This window comes from Balaenoptera musculus, chromosome 20 (assembly GCF_009873245.2).
Source record: "Balaenoptera musculus isolate JJ_BM4_2016_0621 chromosome 20, mBalMus1.pri.v3, whole genome shotgun sequence".
Classification (NCBI taxonomy): Eukaryota; Metazoa; Chordata; class Mammalia; order Artiodactyla; family Balaenopteridae; genus Balaenoptera; species Balaenoptera musculus.
In genome coordinates, this window is record NC_045804.1 from 21,479,650 (window position 1) to 21,496,849 (window position 17,200).

The 17,200-nt window shown below is 46.4% G+C and overlaps 1 protein-coding gene across 1 annotated transcript; it reads right to left on the bottom strand.

The window, feature by feature from the left end:
* Positions 1-7,356: 7,356 nt before the first annotated feature.
* On the bottom strand, positions 7,357-16,842 carry LOC118886419 (alanyl-tRNA editing protein Aarsd1). Its single transcript, XM_036836108.1, has 12 exons — positions 16,551-16,842; positions 16,269-16,400; positions 14,326-14,485; positions 13,012-13,069; positions 12,446-12,602; positions 12,233-12,349; positions 11,877-12,007; positions 11,506-11,572; positions 11,223-11,314; positions 10,737-10,791; positions 9,508-9,602; positions 7,357-7,646 (listed from the first exon to the last, which is right to left on the bottom strand). Exons 1-12 carry the CDS (start codon positions 16,587-16,589, stop codon positions 7,511-7,513), a joined length of 1,239 nt encoding a protein of 412 aa, XP_036692003.1. The 5' UTR covers positions 16,590-16,842; the 3' UTR covers positions 7,357-7,510.
* Between the last annotated feature and the right edge of the window lie 358 nt (positions 16,843-17,200).

A 17,200-nucleotide genomic window follows, 5' to 3' on the forward strand; every position in this document is an offset into this window, starting at 1 on the left:
TCCCTGCTGGCTTTTCGAGAAACGTCTCACTACTCCACGTCTCCCAGGCAAGATCTTCAGTAGCCACAAGGGGCCAAGACAATGAGAAGCCTTCTTTCAGGCTGGCTGAATCAGCGGAGGCTCTTTTGTCTTCTTTTTCTGGCGGAGGCCTGGGCAACCACAGGCTCACAGCACCCTCTGCTGTTAAATTACAGAGGACAGTGCCTTGGTGTTGGGACTGAGACCACTAGAGAATTCTGGTCTGGGGCAAGAAGCAAATGACAAGAGCAAAAGAAACTCAAAATTAGTTTTCATGCAAAACTTCAGGATGAGTTAATCTTGCTGGTAACAGGCAGCAAAGACACAGCCAAGGAAAATGGGACAGTGGAAATTTTCCAGCAAGACAGCTTTTCAGTCTTTTCCAAAGCTGAATGGAAATCCCTGACTCAACCCACACCAAGGATCCAAAACAGGCAAAGTACACTTTTTCAAGCACCATTTGTAAAACACATGGAATATTGTCTTCATAGAAATACAGCCCAGAGTAACAGAAAAGGGGAGACAAACAGGCTTAGAATTAAATGTAGGGAATTAGGGGCTTCTCTTCTGGGCCCTCTGCCTTTCAGCATGATAAGGTATGTACCTGCCCTAACAGAGGTAAAATTAGGAGCTACATGGCAACATTGTAATGGAAGGTTTTCACTTCTCTTTATAGCTTGCTTATTTGATCCTTTTTCCTTGCCAAAAGCACCAGACAGCATTAAGATCCTTAAATGCCCCCGTCCTGAAATCACTTATTTAACCATGAGAGAGATGCTAGTTTATAAAAGAAAAGATATTGGTCATATATTTATATATGACAGATATATATATATAATTTGTGTGCTCTTTTAAAGTATATTACGAATACTTACGTAACTACTTAAATATACTAGCTATGCTACTCAGAGGCCACACAACATGGTGGTTAGGCAGATGGGCTCGGGAGCCAGATTGCTGGTTCAAAGTTGTGCCCTGCCATTTACTAGCTGTGTGACCCCGGCAATCTCCTTATCTCTCTGTGCCTCAGTATCCTCATCTGTAAAATGGGGGTGACAATGGAATCCATCTCATGGGGTTGTTCTGAGAATTAAATGAGTTGATATTTATAAAGTGCTTAGAACAACGCCTGGCAGAACTATATATGTTTAACACCAACCGATAATTAAGCAATACCAAACAATAATAAAATAAAAATTAGGCAGTGGCACTGAAGTCTGCTTTTCACTATTTGGAACTGAAATTAGCAGAGGGTTTTATCAAGTGTAACTTCCTTGTGTTTGTGAGGTGTTTTTCAGACTATGTTTTTGTCACCCTCTTTTTGCTGGGGTATAACACAGGATTTACCTTCTGTTAGTGGGGAGGGAGGTGGGCCTCTGGGGACCAGAAGAAATGGCCTAAAATTGGTGGGAGAGGCTCATTTGGGTGAAGAGCAACACAAGCTTCATGTCTGTCTTATTCTTTGCCTCCTTGTAACAGCCAAGTAAAAGGTGCCCAAAATATATGACTCAGTCCATCAGCCTTTTTAAGACCCTGTCACCTTCTGGGGCTGAGGACAATTCGCAGTCCAGAATTTCTATAAAGAAGGGGCTCAGCGATGACCATCTGGTTGGAAGGGAAACCAGCAGTTGTCTTAGAATAAACTAGTTTTGTTTGCCTATTACGCGCACTGCTGTATTTGAGATGGCCTCGATACTGGAGCCCAGGAGCGACTAAATTCTACTCAGGCCTCTGTTGTCTCTGCCACAATCCTCCTCTGCTCTCCTCCCCCCATTATTCTCTCATGTCACCCTGTTCTTTTCCTGTTTGACTTAACAGAATGTATAATTTTACGTTTATTTGCTTCTCTCTCCCCTTTCTTCTCCAGGACCTCAAATACCATTGAAAACAGTGACCACAGCTGTATTATCCACCAGTGTGGCCCAGTTCTTAGAACAGTGTCTGACACACACTACACTCTCAATAAATACCTGCTGAATACATGAACAAATGAATTCCGTGATGGTTTATTACATACCCAAATCAACAATAACAACAAAAACAAGTTAGGTGACATGGAAGAAAGAGGAACTTTTATTTTCACAGAAGAAAAGGTTGATTCTGAAACACTTGGCTTTGAGGATGTTTGAGGATGAGCAGGGATATTTACAGGAGGCCTCGGCTGCAGATGACTTCTGCAGGGAGTTCATGGAAGGGCTCAGCAGAAGAGAGAGAAGGCTCTCACTATCAGCGCATCTTCTGCTCTGGACACCAGCCAGTTCACCAAGACCCACTTTTGTTCCTTGACATTGAGAGTCTGGCACTCTGCTAGCAGTAGTCTTCACAGAAGGGGCAGACCTTTCTGGAAAAAAGAAGAAAACTTTCCATCACTCTTTCCCAAATAGCCCTGGTTGCCCTCTGTCGAAGGAACTTTAGTCATAGTTTGGATCCCATTCAGGAAAGGAATGGGAGCCACAGAAGCTTTCTGCAAGAGTATTTCATTAGGGTATGTTGAGCTGTCTGTTTTCCCAGCAGGGCTCTGCAGTTTATTTAAGTTCTTATTAAGGAAAAGACCTGGCATTCTAGCATAACTTGGCTGGCTCTCTCGTTTCCACTCAGGACTAAAGGGAGGGGTGGAGCTACAGGACATTTAGGCACGATGCCTGCCTGAATTCAGGCTGTCTCCTGCTCTGTGTCCAGCTTTCATCTGATGTCTTTTGTCTTTCATACTAAAATCTGATCCAGCACCTACATGTGCACGCATAGTTACAAAGGAGACCCTCACCTTGGTGTGAGCCACGGCATCTGTCTTCAGCAATTTATGGGTACTTAAGTCATAAAACTTTCTTAGCCAAGAGGGAGCCCTTTCTCACTATTTCTATGCTGTAAAAGTGGATTCTAGCAATGTTCCAGAATATGCAATCTATGTGTGTATATGTGTACCTAAAACTCTACCACGTTTTGTGCTAATTAATACCTATTATTCTCTTGGTCCTCATTTACTGTTACTCTAGTAAATGATCAAACTCACTCTGCTTGATTTTCTGGTGAACCTCACAAAAGATAATCTACCCTGTCCCTTGAATACAAACTGTACCTCTCCCCAGGGCATTGGATTAGGGCCTCTTTGACAGGTGTGAATGACATCACCAGTTCAAAATGTGCTGCTTTATTTTCCCTTCCTTTACACAACTAGTTATTGTTTTCACATAATTAGCTCAAATGTTGATGCATTTTCCTAATTGAGTTATTTCAGAAAATTCCTTCTTTCTTAGGACACCGTGTTCACATCCCCACTTGCAGGTCAAGAAATTGAAGGTAAGGGAGAGTCTCAGCAGGGAAACCATACACCCTGGGTTTGCCTGAGACCAACCTGGTTTGTGGTTCTGGAGAGATGTGTGGAGCACCCCTTTCACTCTTAGAAGTCCCCAAGTTTGGATAGTAAATGATATGGTCATTCTAAGCCTATGTGACCAGAACCCACCTGAGTGGTGGCAAGCAAGGGTAGCCCCAGTCCACTGCTTTTTTTTTTTTTAAATAAATTTTATTCATTTTTGTCTGCGTTGGGTCTTCATTGCTGCGTGCAGTCTATCTCTAGTTGCGGTGATCGGGGGCTACTGTTCGTTGCGGTGCGTTGGCTTCTCATTGCGGTGGCTTCTCTTGTTGCGGAGCACGAGCTCTAGGCGCGTCGGCTTCAGTAGTTGTGGTGCACAGGCTTAGTTGCTCCGCGGCATGTGGGATCTTCTTGGACCAGGGATCGAACTCGTGTCCCCTGCATTGGCAGGCGGATCCTTAACTACTGCGTCAGCAGGGAAGCCCAGTTCACTGCTATTTTTATTACACCCCGATGAAACAGAAACACAGAGGGAGAGAGGGAGATAACACACACAAGAAAATGAACTCATGGGAATTCCTTGGTGGTCCAGTGGTTAGGGCTCCACGCTTCCACTGCAGGGGGCCCGGGTTTGATCCCTGGTCGGGGAACTAAGATCCCACAAGCCATGTGGCCAAAAAACAAACAAACAACTACCCACCCCCCAGCAAAAAAAAGAATTCCTTTGGGTCTCTGTTCACGGGAATCCTGCCTCAGTCCTTCTGTAAGTAGGAACCCTTCTGTGAAGCAAATAATACTTCCCCGTCTCTCATCAACGATTCCATTTTGTACTGCATAACTTTTACACTACGGTTTTGTTTTAAAACATGATACTCATTTAACTGAGAAAAGCAAGATGCAGAGGAGTGTACATTATGTTTCAAAAGAGGGGAGATTTATACACATCTATGAAAAAAATACTGCCAGAGGATATATAAGAAATTAGTGGTTGTCTCTGGCAAGGAAAATTGGGCAGGGGCAGGGCTGGAGAAAAACTCTTTTAAAATACGTTTTTTAGGGACTTCCCTGGCAGTCCAGTGGTTAAGACTCCCTGCTTCCACTGCAGGGGGCGCAGGTTTGATCCCTGGTTGGGGAACTAAGATCCCGCATGCTGTGTGGTGTGGCCAAAAATTTTTAAAAATATAAAAATAAATAAAAATACATTTTAAAAAAATCTCTTGATGCCTTTCATACCCCCTCCGCAGCCTACTGATGCAACATCAATGCCTAAATTTTGCCCCAGAAACTCAAATTTCTCTTCCTTCTGGCCACCTGCCTGCAGGCCAGCTCTCCCACTCATCCTCCTCCTGGCTCCAGCTGAAGTCTCAGATTCTGGACTTCTGTCCCTGCCAAGTAGGCTGCCTTGTGGCTTTCAGTCTTACCAGACAAGCTGTTTTAGCTTCTTTTACTTTGGGAGAAAACTAACTGGACACCGTCATTCTCTCCTTAGGGGCTCTTGACACAGGAAGAGAAAATGATTCCCCACCAGAGCTGTATCCACCCTGAACTTCCTAGAGGTATATCACATGCACATGTAAGCACATAACCTCATCCGGAGACCCAGGGTTCAACCATAAGTTTGATTTATAGGACCAGCACAAACATCAAAGCTGACATGCCCTGTGAGGGAAAACACAGAGGCTGTTTGGGAGGATTGGTCTATACTTTGAAATGGAATGGCACATGAAAAAATACTTGTTAAATGTGAAGCTAATCTTTTTAACTACCTTGGATGCTTATTGCCCTATGATACTATTACTAATTATATACCCATTGGCACCTAACTTCCCTGAACCTTCTCATCTATAAAATAAGGTAGTTACACTAAATCAATGGTTTTCAAATTGTGCCCTGTGGCTCCATGGGGGTACCTCAGGGCCCTCCTAAGCTCCTGCAAAACTCCAAGCCTCCACTCCTTTTTCCAACCAGATCAACACAGTTTTCATCCATTTCCGAATTGGGCTGTTATATGTAAGACTCATGAAGAAAAGGTTCCTTTAAATTGAAGACGAAAGTTTGAAAGCCACTGCACTAGGTAACCACTCAATTCCATCCAGCCAAATTCTATGAAGCCACGCTCCCTGCCTGCCTCAGTTTCTCTAGCAGGAACGCAGCAGAAAGTCCTCATGTGGGAATTTTACCTGAATAAAGTCCTTGTGTGAACAAGGAGACAGACAACTAATCTGAAGCTATTCACCGGTAGCTGCTGGGTTCAAAAGACGCCTCCCTTGGCCTCAATCATAGCTCCAAAATAACCTGGGAAAGCATAGGAGGTGCCTGCACCCACGTCCATCCACAGGGGCACCGCCCAGGGATGCAGCTCACCTGGCGGTGGCAGAAGTGCAGCTGCTCCTGCTGTTACAACCAATCCTCGATTTGCAGGTAAGGAGGAACTGAACATTAGGTAATCAAAAATACCCATTCTAGGTCATCTCCGGGAATCCAGTGTTTCCTTGAGCACTTACAACTGAATATGTTACTTCCCAACACCACAGAGATCAAGGCACCCCCATTACTGCCATGTCACCAGTGAGGAAAGTGAAGGTTGAAAAGGCAAGATAACTTTCCCGAGTAAACAACAGAACCAGATTTTTTTAAAGTTGTATTCTTAAATTGTGAAATATAACCTCATGGAATAAATCATAAATGTAGACAACAATGCATAATTATAAAGCAAAGCCCTATGTTTGTCACCCAAGTCAAGAAACAAAACACTGCCAGCACCCCAGAAACCACCCTCCCACCCCCACCTTGGGTCCCTTCTTCGTCCTGCTTCACTCCCTCCCCAGAAGTATCAATAAATGCTGTCCTGACTTTTAAAATCAACTCCTTGCTTTTTGTTATAGTTCTACCACCTATAGATGCATGAAGCCAGGACTACTCAGGTCTGTGAAACTCCAAAGTCTATGCTCTTAACCTTGAGATAATGCTTCCTCTTGTTCTATCAGCTGCTGAAAGATGACTTTAAATCTTCCACCAACTATGGATTTGCTTCTCCTTTTAGATCTGTCAATGTCTGCTTTATGTATTTTGAGGCTGTTATTAGATAACTATAAATTTAGAACTATTTTATCTTTTTTTTTTTTTGGCCACGCTGTGCAGCTTGCGGGATCTTACTTCCCCCACCAGGGATTGAACCCAGGCCACAGCAGTGAAAGCGCCGAGTCCTAACCACTGGACCGCCAGGGAATTCCTTTTTTTTTTTTTCTGGGGGGGCGGGGCCAATAATGATTCTTAAAGTGTTATAGCCTTAAAATCTCATTTACCTCATATTAATAATGCCCCCAGCTTTCTCTGGGTTACTCTTGCCTGGTATCTTTTTCCATCCTTTTCCTGCCTCAATAGCAGACTTGGAACATCTTTCTACTATATATTTTTGTGCCCTCTTGACCTATTTACAAAGTCATTGATACCTTTTAATTCTGAAACACAAGACTAGGAAAAGAAATAAGGAAAAAATAAGAGAAAACAAGGAGATGTGAGACTAAGCCCTAAGCCGAGCCTCTGGCCTGACTCACATCTTAGGCAGCTGCATTTCTACATGAAGAAAGACTGCAGCTGGGTTTAGATAAATTACTACAGTTCATCAACATAACACTCACGGATAGGGTGTGCCTAACAGGAGCTGAATTAGAAAGCTGTTTAAGACTCACAGACACAGAGAACAGACTTGTGGATGCCATAGTAGGGGTCGCGGGTGGGGGGTAGGTAGGGATGGATTGGGAGTTTGGGATGAGCAGATGCAAACTATTATATATAGAATGGATAAACAACAAGGTCCTACTGTACAGCACAGGGAAATATATTCAATATCTTGTGATAAACCATACTGGAAAAATTATGAAAAAGAATGTATATATATGTATAGCTGAATCACTCTACTGTACAGCAGAAATTAACACAACATTGTATATATCAACTATACTTCAATAAAATAAATTTAAAAAAATAAAGCTGTTTATTCACAAAGACACTGATCACATAAGCACACTGGAATATACCGTATAAATTCATATCCATCATGTAAATATACATGGTACCACAATCATTTCAAGTCAAACTACTTTATTGTCCAAGAGACTCCTTCTGTGGTCACAGGAGGCCGGCTGTCAACGGACAACCAGGGAGGCACCCGAGCCCTCACTCCTCTGCACTCTGCGTGCTGACGTAGTCCCGGAGAAGCGCCTGCACCTCTGCCCGACGGCTCATCTTGGTGGCCTTGCCCTGAAAGCGGCCTTTCTTCCCCGCTCCCTTGCCTTCCAGCACCTCAGCCACCCTGGGGAGCAGAGAGATAGTCAGGGAGGGGGTCTTTGAGGGAAAAGTCACAGCAAAACCAAGGGCAGCCCTGAGTCTTTCCCCTTGGGCTGGGGGGAGAGAAAAAGTAAATGGCTTCTAGAAATACTTGCACATGTGCACAAAGATATGGGTACCATGTTTATTTAAGAGCGAATAACTGGGGGCTTCCCTGGTGGCACACTGATTAAGAATCCGCCTGCCAATGCAGGGGACACAGGTTCGAGCCCTGGTACGGGAAGATCCCACATGCCGCAGAGCAACTAAGCCCGTGCGCCACAACTACTGAGCCTGTGCTCTAGAGCCCACAGGCCACAACTACTGAGCCTGCAGGCCTAGAGCCCGTGCTCCGCAACAAGAGAAGCCACCGCAATGAGAAGCCTGCACACCACAACAAAGAGTAGCCCCGCCTCGCCACAACTAGAGAAAGCCCACGCGCAGCAACGTAGACCCAACACAGCTAAAAATAAATTAATTAATGATTATTAAAAAAAAAAAAAGAGTGAATAACTGGAAACAATAGAAGTGTCTAGAAACGGGCTAAATTATGGCAACTTCCAAGGAGCAGGACGAGCGTAATTAGGAGTAAAGAGCTGTAGACACAAAGGCCTGTGGGAACAGCAGGGAAGCAACTGGGGCTGAGGGAGAAAGGTGGGCCTATGGCACTGGCCGGGCCTGTGCTGTCTGAAGAGGCAGCCCCCGCTCACATCCTCGTAGATACTAACCTGCAGGATCGTGAGTCCAGTGTTGCAAGAGTGTGCCTTTTTTTCTTCCTTTTTTGAGAAAAGCTAGAACTCTCTATTTTTAAGTAAAAATCTCCTAATTTTAAAATGTAGCAACTAATTTTGAAAATTTAAAGTAGTACACAGGCCAAACCAGTCTATAGGCCACAGCTGGCTGCCTGTCAGGAACCTCTGCTCTAAATACTTCTGTTTTCCTTCAGTGTTTTACAATGAACACATATTCATCAGAGCCAATCAGGACTTCAAAAACCCTAAATACCAGAAAGAATATGGGGCACTCCACCTCCATATCTAATTTAAAATAAGAAAATATAAACAATATAAGAGTAAAAAAGTCCAACACAATTCTAATTTTTCTATAATAACTACATCAATACCTTTTTTGATTCAGTTTCAAAACCCTAATTTTTTTCCCCAAGTTTGTCTGTGCCTCTGCTTTGCTGATGGCTTAAGCAGGTGCTTCATCTGCCTAGTGAGAATCCAGCACCTGTGTTCATGTATCACTTATGAATCTCAATCTCTAAAAGAAAACACACAAAGCATGTGAGATTTGGAGCCGAAAGTCCTGGGCTCGAGTCTCAGTTCTGCCACTTTAACCATGAGATCTCAGGCACACAATGTGCTGTCCCTCATCTGTAAAACTGGGAATGATGGTGGTGATCATTATTTCTGCTCAGGCAACATCACATGGCTGTGATGTGAATGAAAATGAGATGCAGGGGCTTCCCTGGTGGCGCAGTAGTTAAGAATCTGCCTGACAATGCAGGGGACGCGGGTTCGTGCCCCGGTCCAGGAAGGTCTCACATGCCGCCGAGTGGCTAGGCCCGTGAGCCACAACTACTGAGCCTGCGCGTCTGGAGCCTGTGCTCCAAGGTCCGCGAACTGCGATGAAGAGTGGCCCCCGCTCGCCGCAACTGGAGAAAGCCCTCGCACAGAAACAAAGACCCAACACAGCCAAAAATAAATAAATAAATAAATAAATTTATTTTTAAAAAAAAGTGAGATGCAGATGTGGTGGCCCTTTGCATCCGACAAGGGTGCTATTAGTAGGTTAGGCTTACAGGTTCTTCCACCCGTGCAAAGCAGTCCACGGAAGATTACCTGGGCGCCAGGGTCTCCACAGCCTCAGCTGGCCCTGCCAGTAAGAAGAGTCCAGCACCTTTCTCTTCGCCCACAGTTAAGAACAGGAGGGTCTCCTAGGATGGAAGACAAGAAGATGAGCCCTGACACTTAAAAGACGTGCAGTCAATCCCCCCTAAACTGCACTCTCTTCAGTCTCAAGAACAGACTTTTATCATATTGCAATATATAAAGATACCAAATCAACAGTGTACACCTTATACAATATTACATACCAATTATATCTCAATTAAAAGAAACACAGGTTTTCCCTCCTAAACCACAAGTGATGTTCCTGCTGAAGGTAAGGCAGCCCCTCCACTCTGGGGCCCACTAGGGACAAGAAACTTTGAGAATGGCTATAGGAACTTCGGTTGAATATTAAGCAGGGGCAGGAGGCTGCTGACCACGACCAAGCATAAAATGCCTTTCATGATCTGACTCCCGCCAAACTTTGCAGCCTGGTCACCCCACTCCCCCACCGCCCCTTGCACCCTGTGTCTGCTACCGCTGAAACCTCCGTGCTTCCCTCTGCCTGGCCATCTCGGCTCCCCTGTCTGCCGATGACCGCTAAGCAGTCTTCTAGGCCCCTCCCCTGAAGCCTCCCCCGCCTTTCAGGGAATGCGCTCCTCTGCCTCTAGCACTGACCACCCTAAATTATAAATGTCGGCATACACGGTTGTCTCCCAGACTCAAGAGTGAGCTCCTTGAGAATCAGTACTCTCTACACAGAAATAAGAAGAGAGATACACACACGCTGCTTGGCCCAGAGCAGATAGTCCCAAAAGTGTTTCCAGAGTGAATGCAAAAGAGAGACCTGGAAACCACTAAGCTCTGGTCAGGACCGGGACGGGTGGCTGAAGCAGGAAGCAAAGGAAAACTGAAGGGATGGCCTTTGAAGGAACTAGCCAACCCCCGTATTTCTGAAATCAGCCCTCAGCACATATAAACGTGGGTGGCATGGAGGAGTTCCAGTTCTGATAAAAGGAGCTCTGAAGCTGGTAAATGTCACAGCCCCAGAAACATCAATACCATTGACCGGGCTTGGCACGTAAAACAGAGCCTGGCTCAGAGTCAGTGCTGAGAAAATAGCGTTGAATGAATTTCTGTTCCCTGTTCTTCATGTGTTCATGCGGAGGGACCTCGGCTAACCTGACGCCCCTCATTAGGTCTCCACCCGGGGCGGGCAGAGAACCTCATGCTCCTCTTACCTCTGACCCAATCTCATTGGCGATGATATTCATGAACTCAGAATCACCCTCCTTCCTAAAACAAAGGGCAAAGACATCAGATCCAAGTTGCAAGGGAAGCTAGGAAACTGCAGGAAGCCCAGCTCCTCCTCGTGAGGCTGGCCACACTGCTGCCTTTTGTGCAAAGTCCCAGAGAAAGAGAGTGCTGAGGGCCAGCCTGGCATCTTGCTAAGCCTCGGCACGTTATAACAAGTTCTGCGTTTGTTTCTGTCTCCCTTAAACAGGATTCACCCGGGTAAGTGGAGACCTGTTAGATGGCAAAGGAGATGAGGGAAGGCTCTAATGAAAGTTACAGTGAAGATGTTTATATCAAACCCAGGAAATCTGCAAGGCAACACACTTTTTCGGGTCTTCTCAGCCTTAAGAACGCCAGGGGCGACCCGCCTCCCACTCTGCACTGCGTACAGGGGAGAGGCTGAGCCCTAAGCCTAGCACCCCTGGCCTCACCTGTGTAATGTGACCACACCTCCCCAGTCTGGGCTGTTCCTGAGGCTGTGGGCAATGTGCACAGCCAGGTCTCTGAGCAGATTCAGGTTGTTCTGAAAAGGATGCCATAACTCAGTTGACAGGTGGGGAAAGGGTAACCAGAGAGAGCACCATCTCTCCACCCCTCCCCTCCCCACTCACTGCCCTCTAACATGCTGCACATCCAGTTAGGTGGAGGGGCTGAGTCTGGGGAGCCTATTCCAGGCAGAGCCCACACCCTCGCCACCCTCTCTGGATAAATCACCTTCTGCAGGAGCTTGCTGGAGTTCTGTAGCTTTTTCACTGCTTCCACGTGATCCTCCGCTCCACACCTGCAAGAGAAAGGTTCGTGGAGGTCTGCCCAGTTTTCCAACTGCTTTTGGTGTCAGGCATAAATCAATGGCACCCTTCTTGATGGGACCCAGGGACATTCCAAGGAAGCCTCAGGCTGTTGGGGAAGAGGATGTAAAGGAAGAAACCATTCTGTGTGCATCGGATTGACTATCCAAAGCACTTTAGCATTTATGCCTGCATCCTACCCCTAAAGATAAAGTATTCTGTCTGCCGTACAGGTGGGAAGGCTAAGCTCCGGGCTGCCCAGGCGCTGAGAAAAGGAGGCAGTGGAAGGGGGCATACTTCAGCAGAGCTGTCAGTGCTTTCTCAGTGCTGTGACTCTTCTCCATCCACTTCAGCACCCGGTTCCCAGCCAGAAAGGTCACGTTGGTTTTGTTCTTTTTCCCCTTCTCAGAGCCCAGGATTTTAATGACCTACATGAGGCAAGGAAGTAAAACACACACACACACACATAAACCGCAGCAGGTGTTGGACCCAAGGGCAGGAGAGATCAAGACCTCCCCCCTGGCTCGGAAGCAACACAGAGTGATTTCACTCAGGACCCCTCAGGTGTCCCCCTCTACCACTCCCAGCCCTGCTGTGATCCCCGACCTCCGACACCCTCTCTCCCACCCACTCAAGAGCCCTTCCTCACCTACCTGAAGGTCACTGAGATTGCTCACGTGGGTCCCACAGCACATGTTGGAATCAACGCTCTTGATGGTAACAACTCGAATAGGCCCAGCATGATCATCCGGCAAACCCCGGCCCCTCACCTGGAACGCAAGGGAGGGAGGAGGGCTCTCTGAATTTTGATGAGGAGCCCTTGGAGGGCCACTCTACAGAAGCCACCCTGCTGGCTCTCCCCTCACCTGCTCCACACCGGGATCATCCAGGCTCAGTTCTCGCACATACACAGGCAGCCGATCTCTGATTTTTTCATTGACACTCTGCTCAATGGCAGCTACTTGCTCCGCAGTCACAGAGGGGCTGTCCAGCTCGATGACACTCCGGAGTCGCCCTAACTCCCTGCAAGAAGTAGTAGAGTGGTCACAGGATGCTGATGGGGACAATTAATAATAGAAAGAAGTTTATCGTTTACAAAGCATGTTCATGTAAATGCTGTTATTTAATCCTCACAAAAATGGCACAAAGTAGGGACTGTCATTTCCACTTTACAGGTGAGGGGTGATAAGGAACATGATCAAGGTCATTCAAAGGATTCACCCCCTAGGTCACTGAGCTCCAAAGTCCATGTTCTTTTTTAAGCAAAGGGAGATGTTTCTCAGGGAAAACACAAAGTCATCCACCACCCCATCTTTGAAGGGAACAGGTGAGCACAACGGATTTTTATCCTCCTACCCCTGACTCACTACTAGGAAAGGAGCCAGCAGTCAGGGACCCATGCCTGACAGTTAGGCTTATGCCTCTTGCTCACCATGATGTTGTCTTCAGCCCAAACAGATGATCAGCAACCGCAGTGATGAGATGCTGCCCTGAGCAGAAAGAGGAGGAGATGGGAGAAGTGAGAAGTGATCATGAGTGACACGATCCCAATGTCAATGTCATCACAGAAATTCTCCTGCTGAAGACTTGCCTGGCACTGGGTAATACTCTTGAGAGATACTTTATTGAAAATCCTCAGGAGAATTCTGCAAGAGGTTTTATGATGCCATTTCTTGAATGAGGAAACCAAGGTCTAGAGAAATCAAATAACTTGCCAAGGCAACAGTAGCTCGTCAGAGGCAGGATTTGAACTCGAGTTCTAATTTTGCCAGATTCATTCACTCAACAAAAATTTATCAAGTGCCTACCACGTGCAAGGCACGGGGCTTGGCACTAGAGATATAGTGCTATCCCTGATCGATGACAGCGAGGAGGAGGAGGAGGAGAAGGAATCAACTGTGAAGGCAAAGGGAACAAGACAGCCAAAGGCCTTGAAGGAGGAAAGAAGCAGGATGTGTTCAAGGAATGGAGAGAAGGCCAGCATGGCCAGGATGCAGAGAGCGGGAGGCAGGAGCACCGGGTGAGGCTGGAGCGGTAGATGAGCGCCAGCCCAGGCAGGCCTTGTGCCCCATGGCGAGACGTTTGGCTTCATCATGAGCTACAGGTAGCCTTTGAAAAGCTTTCAAGCAGGGGAGTGGCCTCATCAGACTTTCATTTTTAAAAAATATTCTGGCTGCTTTGTGGACAATGGGTTGCAAAGAGACAAGAATGAACATGGGGAGACTAGCCGGGATGCTATTACAGAGGGCTGGGGAGAGACAATGAGAGCTGACTGTGTTGACAGTGGAAGCAGATAGAGAAGTATTTAGAAAATAAACCGACATGACTCAGATTGACTGGCTACCCCTAAAGAAGTGTCTGAACTGACTTCCAGGATTTGAGCAACTGGGTGGATGCCGATGCCATGCACTGAACATACTGAAGGCGAAGAGGAGACCAGATCTGGGGGAGGGGGTGGCTTTTTAATTCCATTCTGGACATTTTGAGTTTAAGAAGGCTATGAGACATATACAGATATAGATATCAAGTGGGAAGTTAGTAATACTTAAATCCAGCAGTTATTCTAATACTTTTACTTTAACTGCTCATTTTGCTTTTGTAACATTTATCACATCTTGCCTGAACTGGAGCTGATTCTGAATATGTCTGTCTCTTCCAAAAGGTTAACTCCTAGAGGACCCAAAGCACGTCTCAAACATCTGTGACATTCCCACACGCAGCAACTGCCCCATCCCACCCCACCTACCTGAATGCTGCTGCATGTGGTCAAACCTCCGTTCCCAGTCCACCCGGACCTGTACCTCAGTCCCAGGGGTCAGAGGTGTCTGGGTGAAATGATCAGCCTGGGCGCCCCGGCGGGTCACTCTCAGCACAGAGATGTCATTGATTGTACCATGGTCATCAGGCTGGGGAAAGAAGTAAAAATAATCGGTGGTAGCAGGCAGGGCTCACCCTAACTCCTGGATACAAAGACCCTCTAGCAAAAGTTTGGGAGAAACACACCCAGAATTTGAGATTCCCTAAGGGAGAAGAAGCAATGCCAAGTGAGGTGGTCCACTTTGTTCAAGAGGGGACTCTCTCTATCCTCTTCACTTGGAACACCTTTTGTTCTTCAGAACAAAATAACAGACTGAATACAAAAATTGTAACTATAGCATAAAATAGATAACTAATGAGAACCTACTGTATAGCACATGGAACTCGAAAACAAATAAATAAATAAAATTTGAAAAAAAAATGTAACTACAGCAACGAAAATTTTAGTAAAACCCAAAGAAACTTAATTCTCACTCTCATTGCCTTGGATTAGATTTTTATCTTTCAATAGTCTCCAAACTGACCTGAATTTTTCTCCCTTCTTCCACTCTAGCTTCTACACTGCTACTAGAATTAAATTCAAAAATATTCATTAAAAATATCAGATATTACAAAATATCAACTACTTACAAGACACCGTGCCTACGCAAGAATACAATGTAAATAAGACATGGTCCCTCATGGAACTGAAAAATCTGGAGAAGAACAGAGACATGCTAACAGGCAACTGCAATATGATCTACAACATGCCATAGTTCAAAAAAGTACATTGTTTTAGAGGAGCTCAAAGAAAAGGAACCTAACAGTCTTGGGGAATCAGGGAAGACTTCCTGGAAGAGGTGATATACAAAATGAGACCTGCTATGGATACCTGAGGGCACAGGTTTTCCTTCAGCAGATCAGAAAAGCTCCATGCTGGGAAATATTGGAAGTTTCTCACAATCAAGTTTACTGAATATGTTCTCTCACATCATTTCTTTGCCTAAGTACTTCCATGGCTCACCACAGCTTCCTGAATGAAGTCCACACACCTTAACACATCCTTCAAGGCCCTCTGAACTGGCCCCCACTTACCTTTCCAAAGCCATCTCCAGCCTGTCATCAACACACACCAGAGGCTCCAACTATACGGGACTATTTTGCAGTTAACTAGACTTGTCAGATTCTTACAGGCTTCCCTGCCTTTGTGCTATTCTTTCGGCTGGGAAAGCCTCTCCCACAATGCCCACCTTTGGTGTTATTATTCTCCTTTCCCATGTTCTCATTGGACCTTGCCCCTACCCCATCACAGCACTGATAAATCTGCCCTCTGTTGTGCTCCTTCAGGGGGAACTTTTTCAGTCCATGCCAAACACCCTAATCGAATTCCTACCTCAGGTCCTTTGCACTTATTCTCCCTCCCCGGAATACTCCCCACCCCCCACCAGCACCACTAGATAATGGCAATGGCTTACCCCCTCACCTCACTTAGTTCTCGACTGAAATAACTTGCCCCCTACCTAGGAGGCCATCCCATCACTCTCTTTCCCTCGACCTTTAATTTTCTTTATAGCATTTATCATACCGGCATACTACTTATCTATTCACCATTTTGTCTATTTTCTCCAATAAATATTCTACGCATGCAGAGACACTTTCTTGTTCAGCTCTTATCCTTAGAGCTTGAATTAGTACCTAGCATTTGTTACGGACAGATAACTATTTGTTGATAAATACCTACTGAATGAACAAATGAACTGAATTTAACTAACTTCCATCTGTATTCATTACAGCTGGGACTGAGGACCAGGAGAGCATTTCCGACCTGCTCAGAAAGAATTAGGGGCTTCCTGGGAAGGGGGAGGAGGAAAGGGGAAGGGACGGGCCTGGTACCTGTCCCCCGCCCTCGGGGAAAAGCAGCGTGTCTTCCAGCACCACGTGGAAACCGCTCAGCACTTCCTTCTTGCCGTTGCTTCCTTCGGTCTGCAGCTCCGCGGGACTGCAGGAGACCACGGTGGTGGTGAACTGGGTAGAGAGGGATGCGAGAGTAAGCCCCGACCCCAACCCTCAGCGCACCGGGACTGAATCCAGCTCGGTGCCCCCTCCACGCGGCGCCCTCTTCCCCGCACCGCCACACCCGCTCGGAGCATCAGGTTTCCCGCCCGCCGGCCGCACCTCCCTGGCGTAGCTGTCCCGCTGACACCGGAACGCCATCGCTGCTCTCCCAGGACGCTGTTAACCTTGCACACTGAAACGCCTGGCGCCGGACGGAGAGCGAAGCGGGACAATCTTCATTCCGGGCGCGTCTCTGCGCAGAAGCAAAAGGGCAAAGAACGGGGTGTGGTTTGGGCAAATTTATTGAAAACGCGAAGTGCAGGCGCTCAGGGTTGTTGAGGGACTATTTTAAGACTTTGAAGAAAATCAGAAGACAAGACAGAACAAAACTGCGGCCTGAACTTGTCATAGCACTTTGTTTGGCCCCGTTGGACCCCAGGGATGTACGTAATTCGGCCCCGCGGAAGCCCGCCTGATCGAAGTGGGGATGGTACTGGCTTGGATAGACAGCAACGCCGCCCAATGGAAATGTAATGCAAGCCACATATGTTAATTTTTCTTTAAAGCTCTTTTTTTTTTTTTAATTAATTATTTATTTGGTTGCACTCGGTCTTAGTTGCGGCAGGCGGCCTCCTTAGCTGTGGCATGCGAACTCTTAGCTGCAGCATGCGTGTGGGATCTAGTTCCCTGACAAGGGATCGAACCCGGCCCCCTGCATTGGGAGCACTAGGATCTTATCCACTGCGCCACCAGGGAAGTCCCTTAATAAT

Coding starts and splice junctions, on each gene's coding strand:
- LOC118886419 (XM_036836108.1), bottom strand. CDS start 16,589: ATGGCGTTCCGGTGTCAGCGGGACAGCTACGCCAGGGAG. Junction 14,486..16,268: donor TCCCCGAGGGCGGGGGACAG/GTACCAGGCCCG, acceptor TTCTTTCCCCAG/CCTGATGACCATGGTACAAT. Junction 11,315..11,505: donor CCAGCAAGCTCCTGCAGAAG/GTGATTTATCCA, acceptor CATCCTTTTCAG/AACAACCTGAATCTGCTCAG.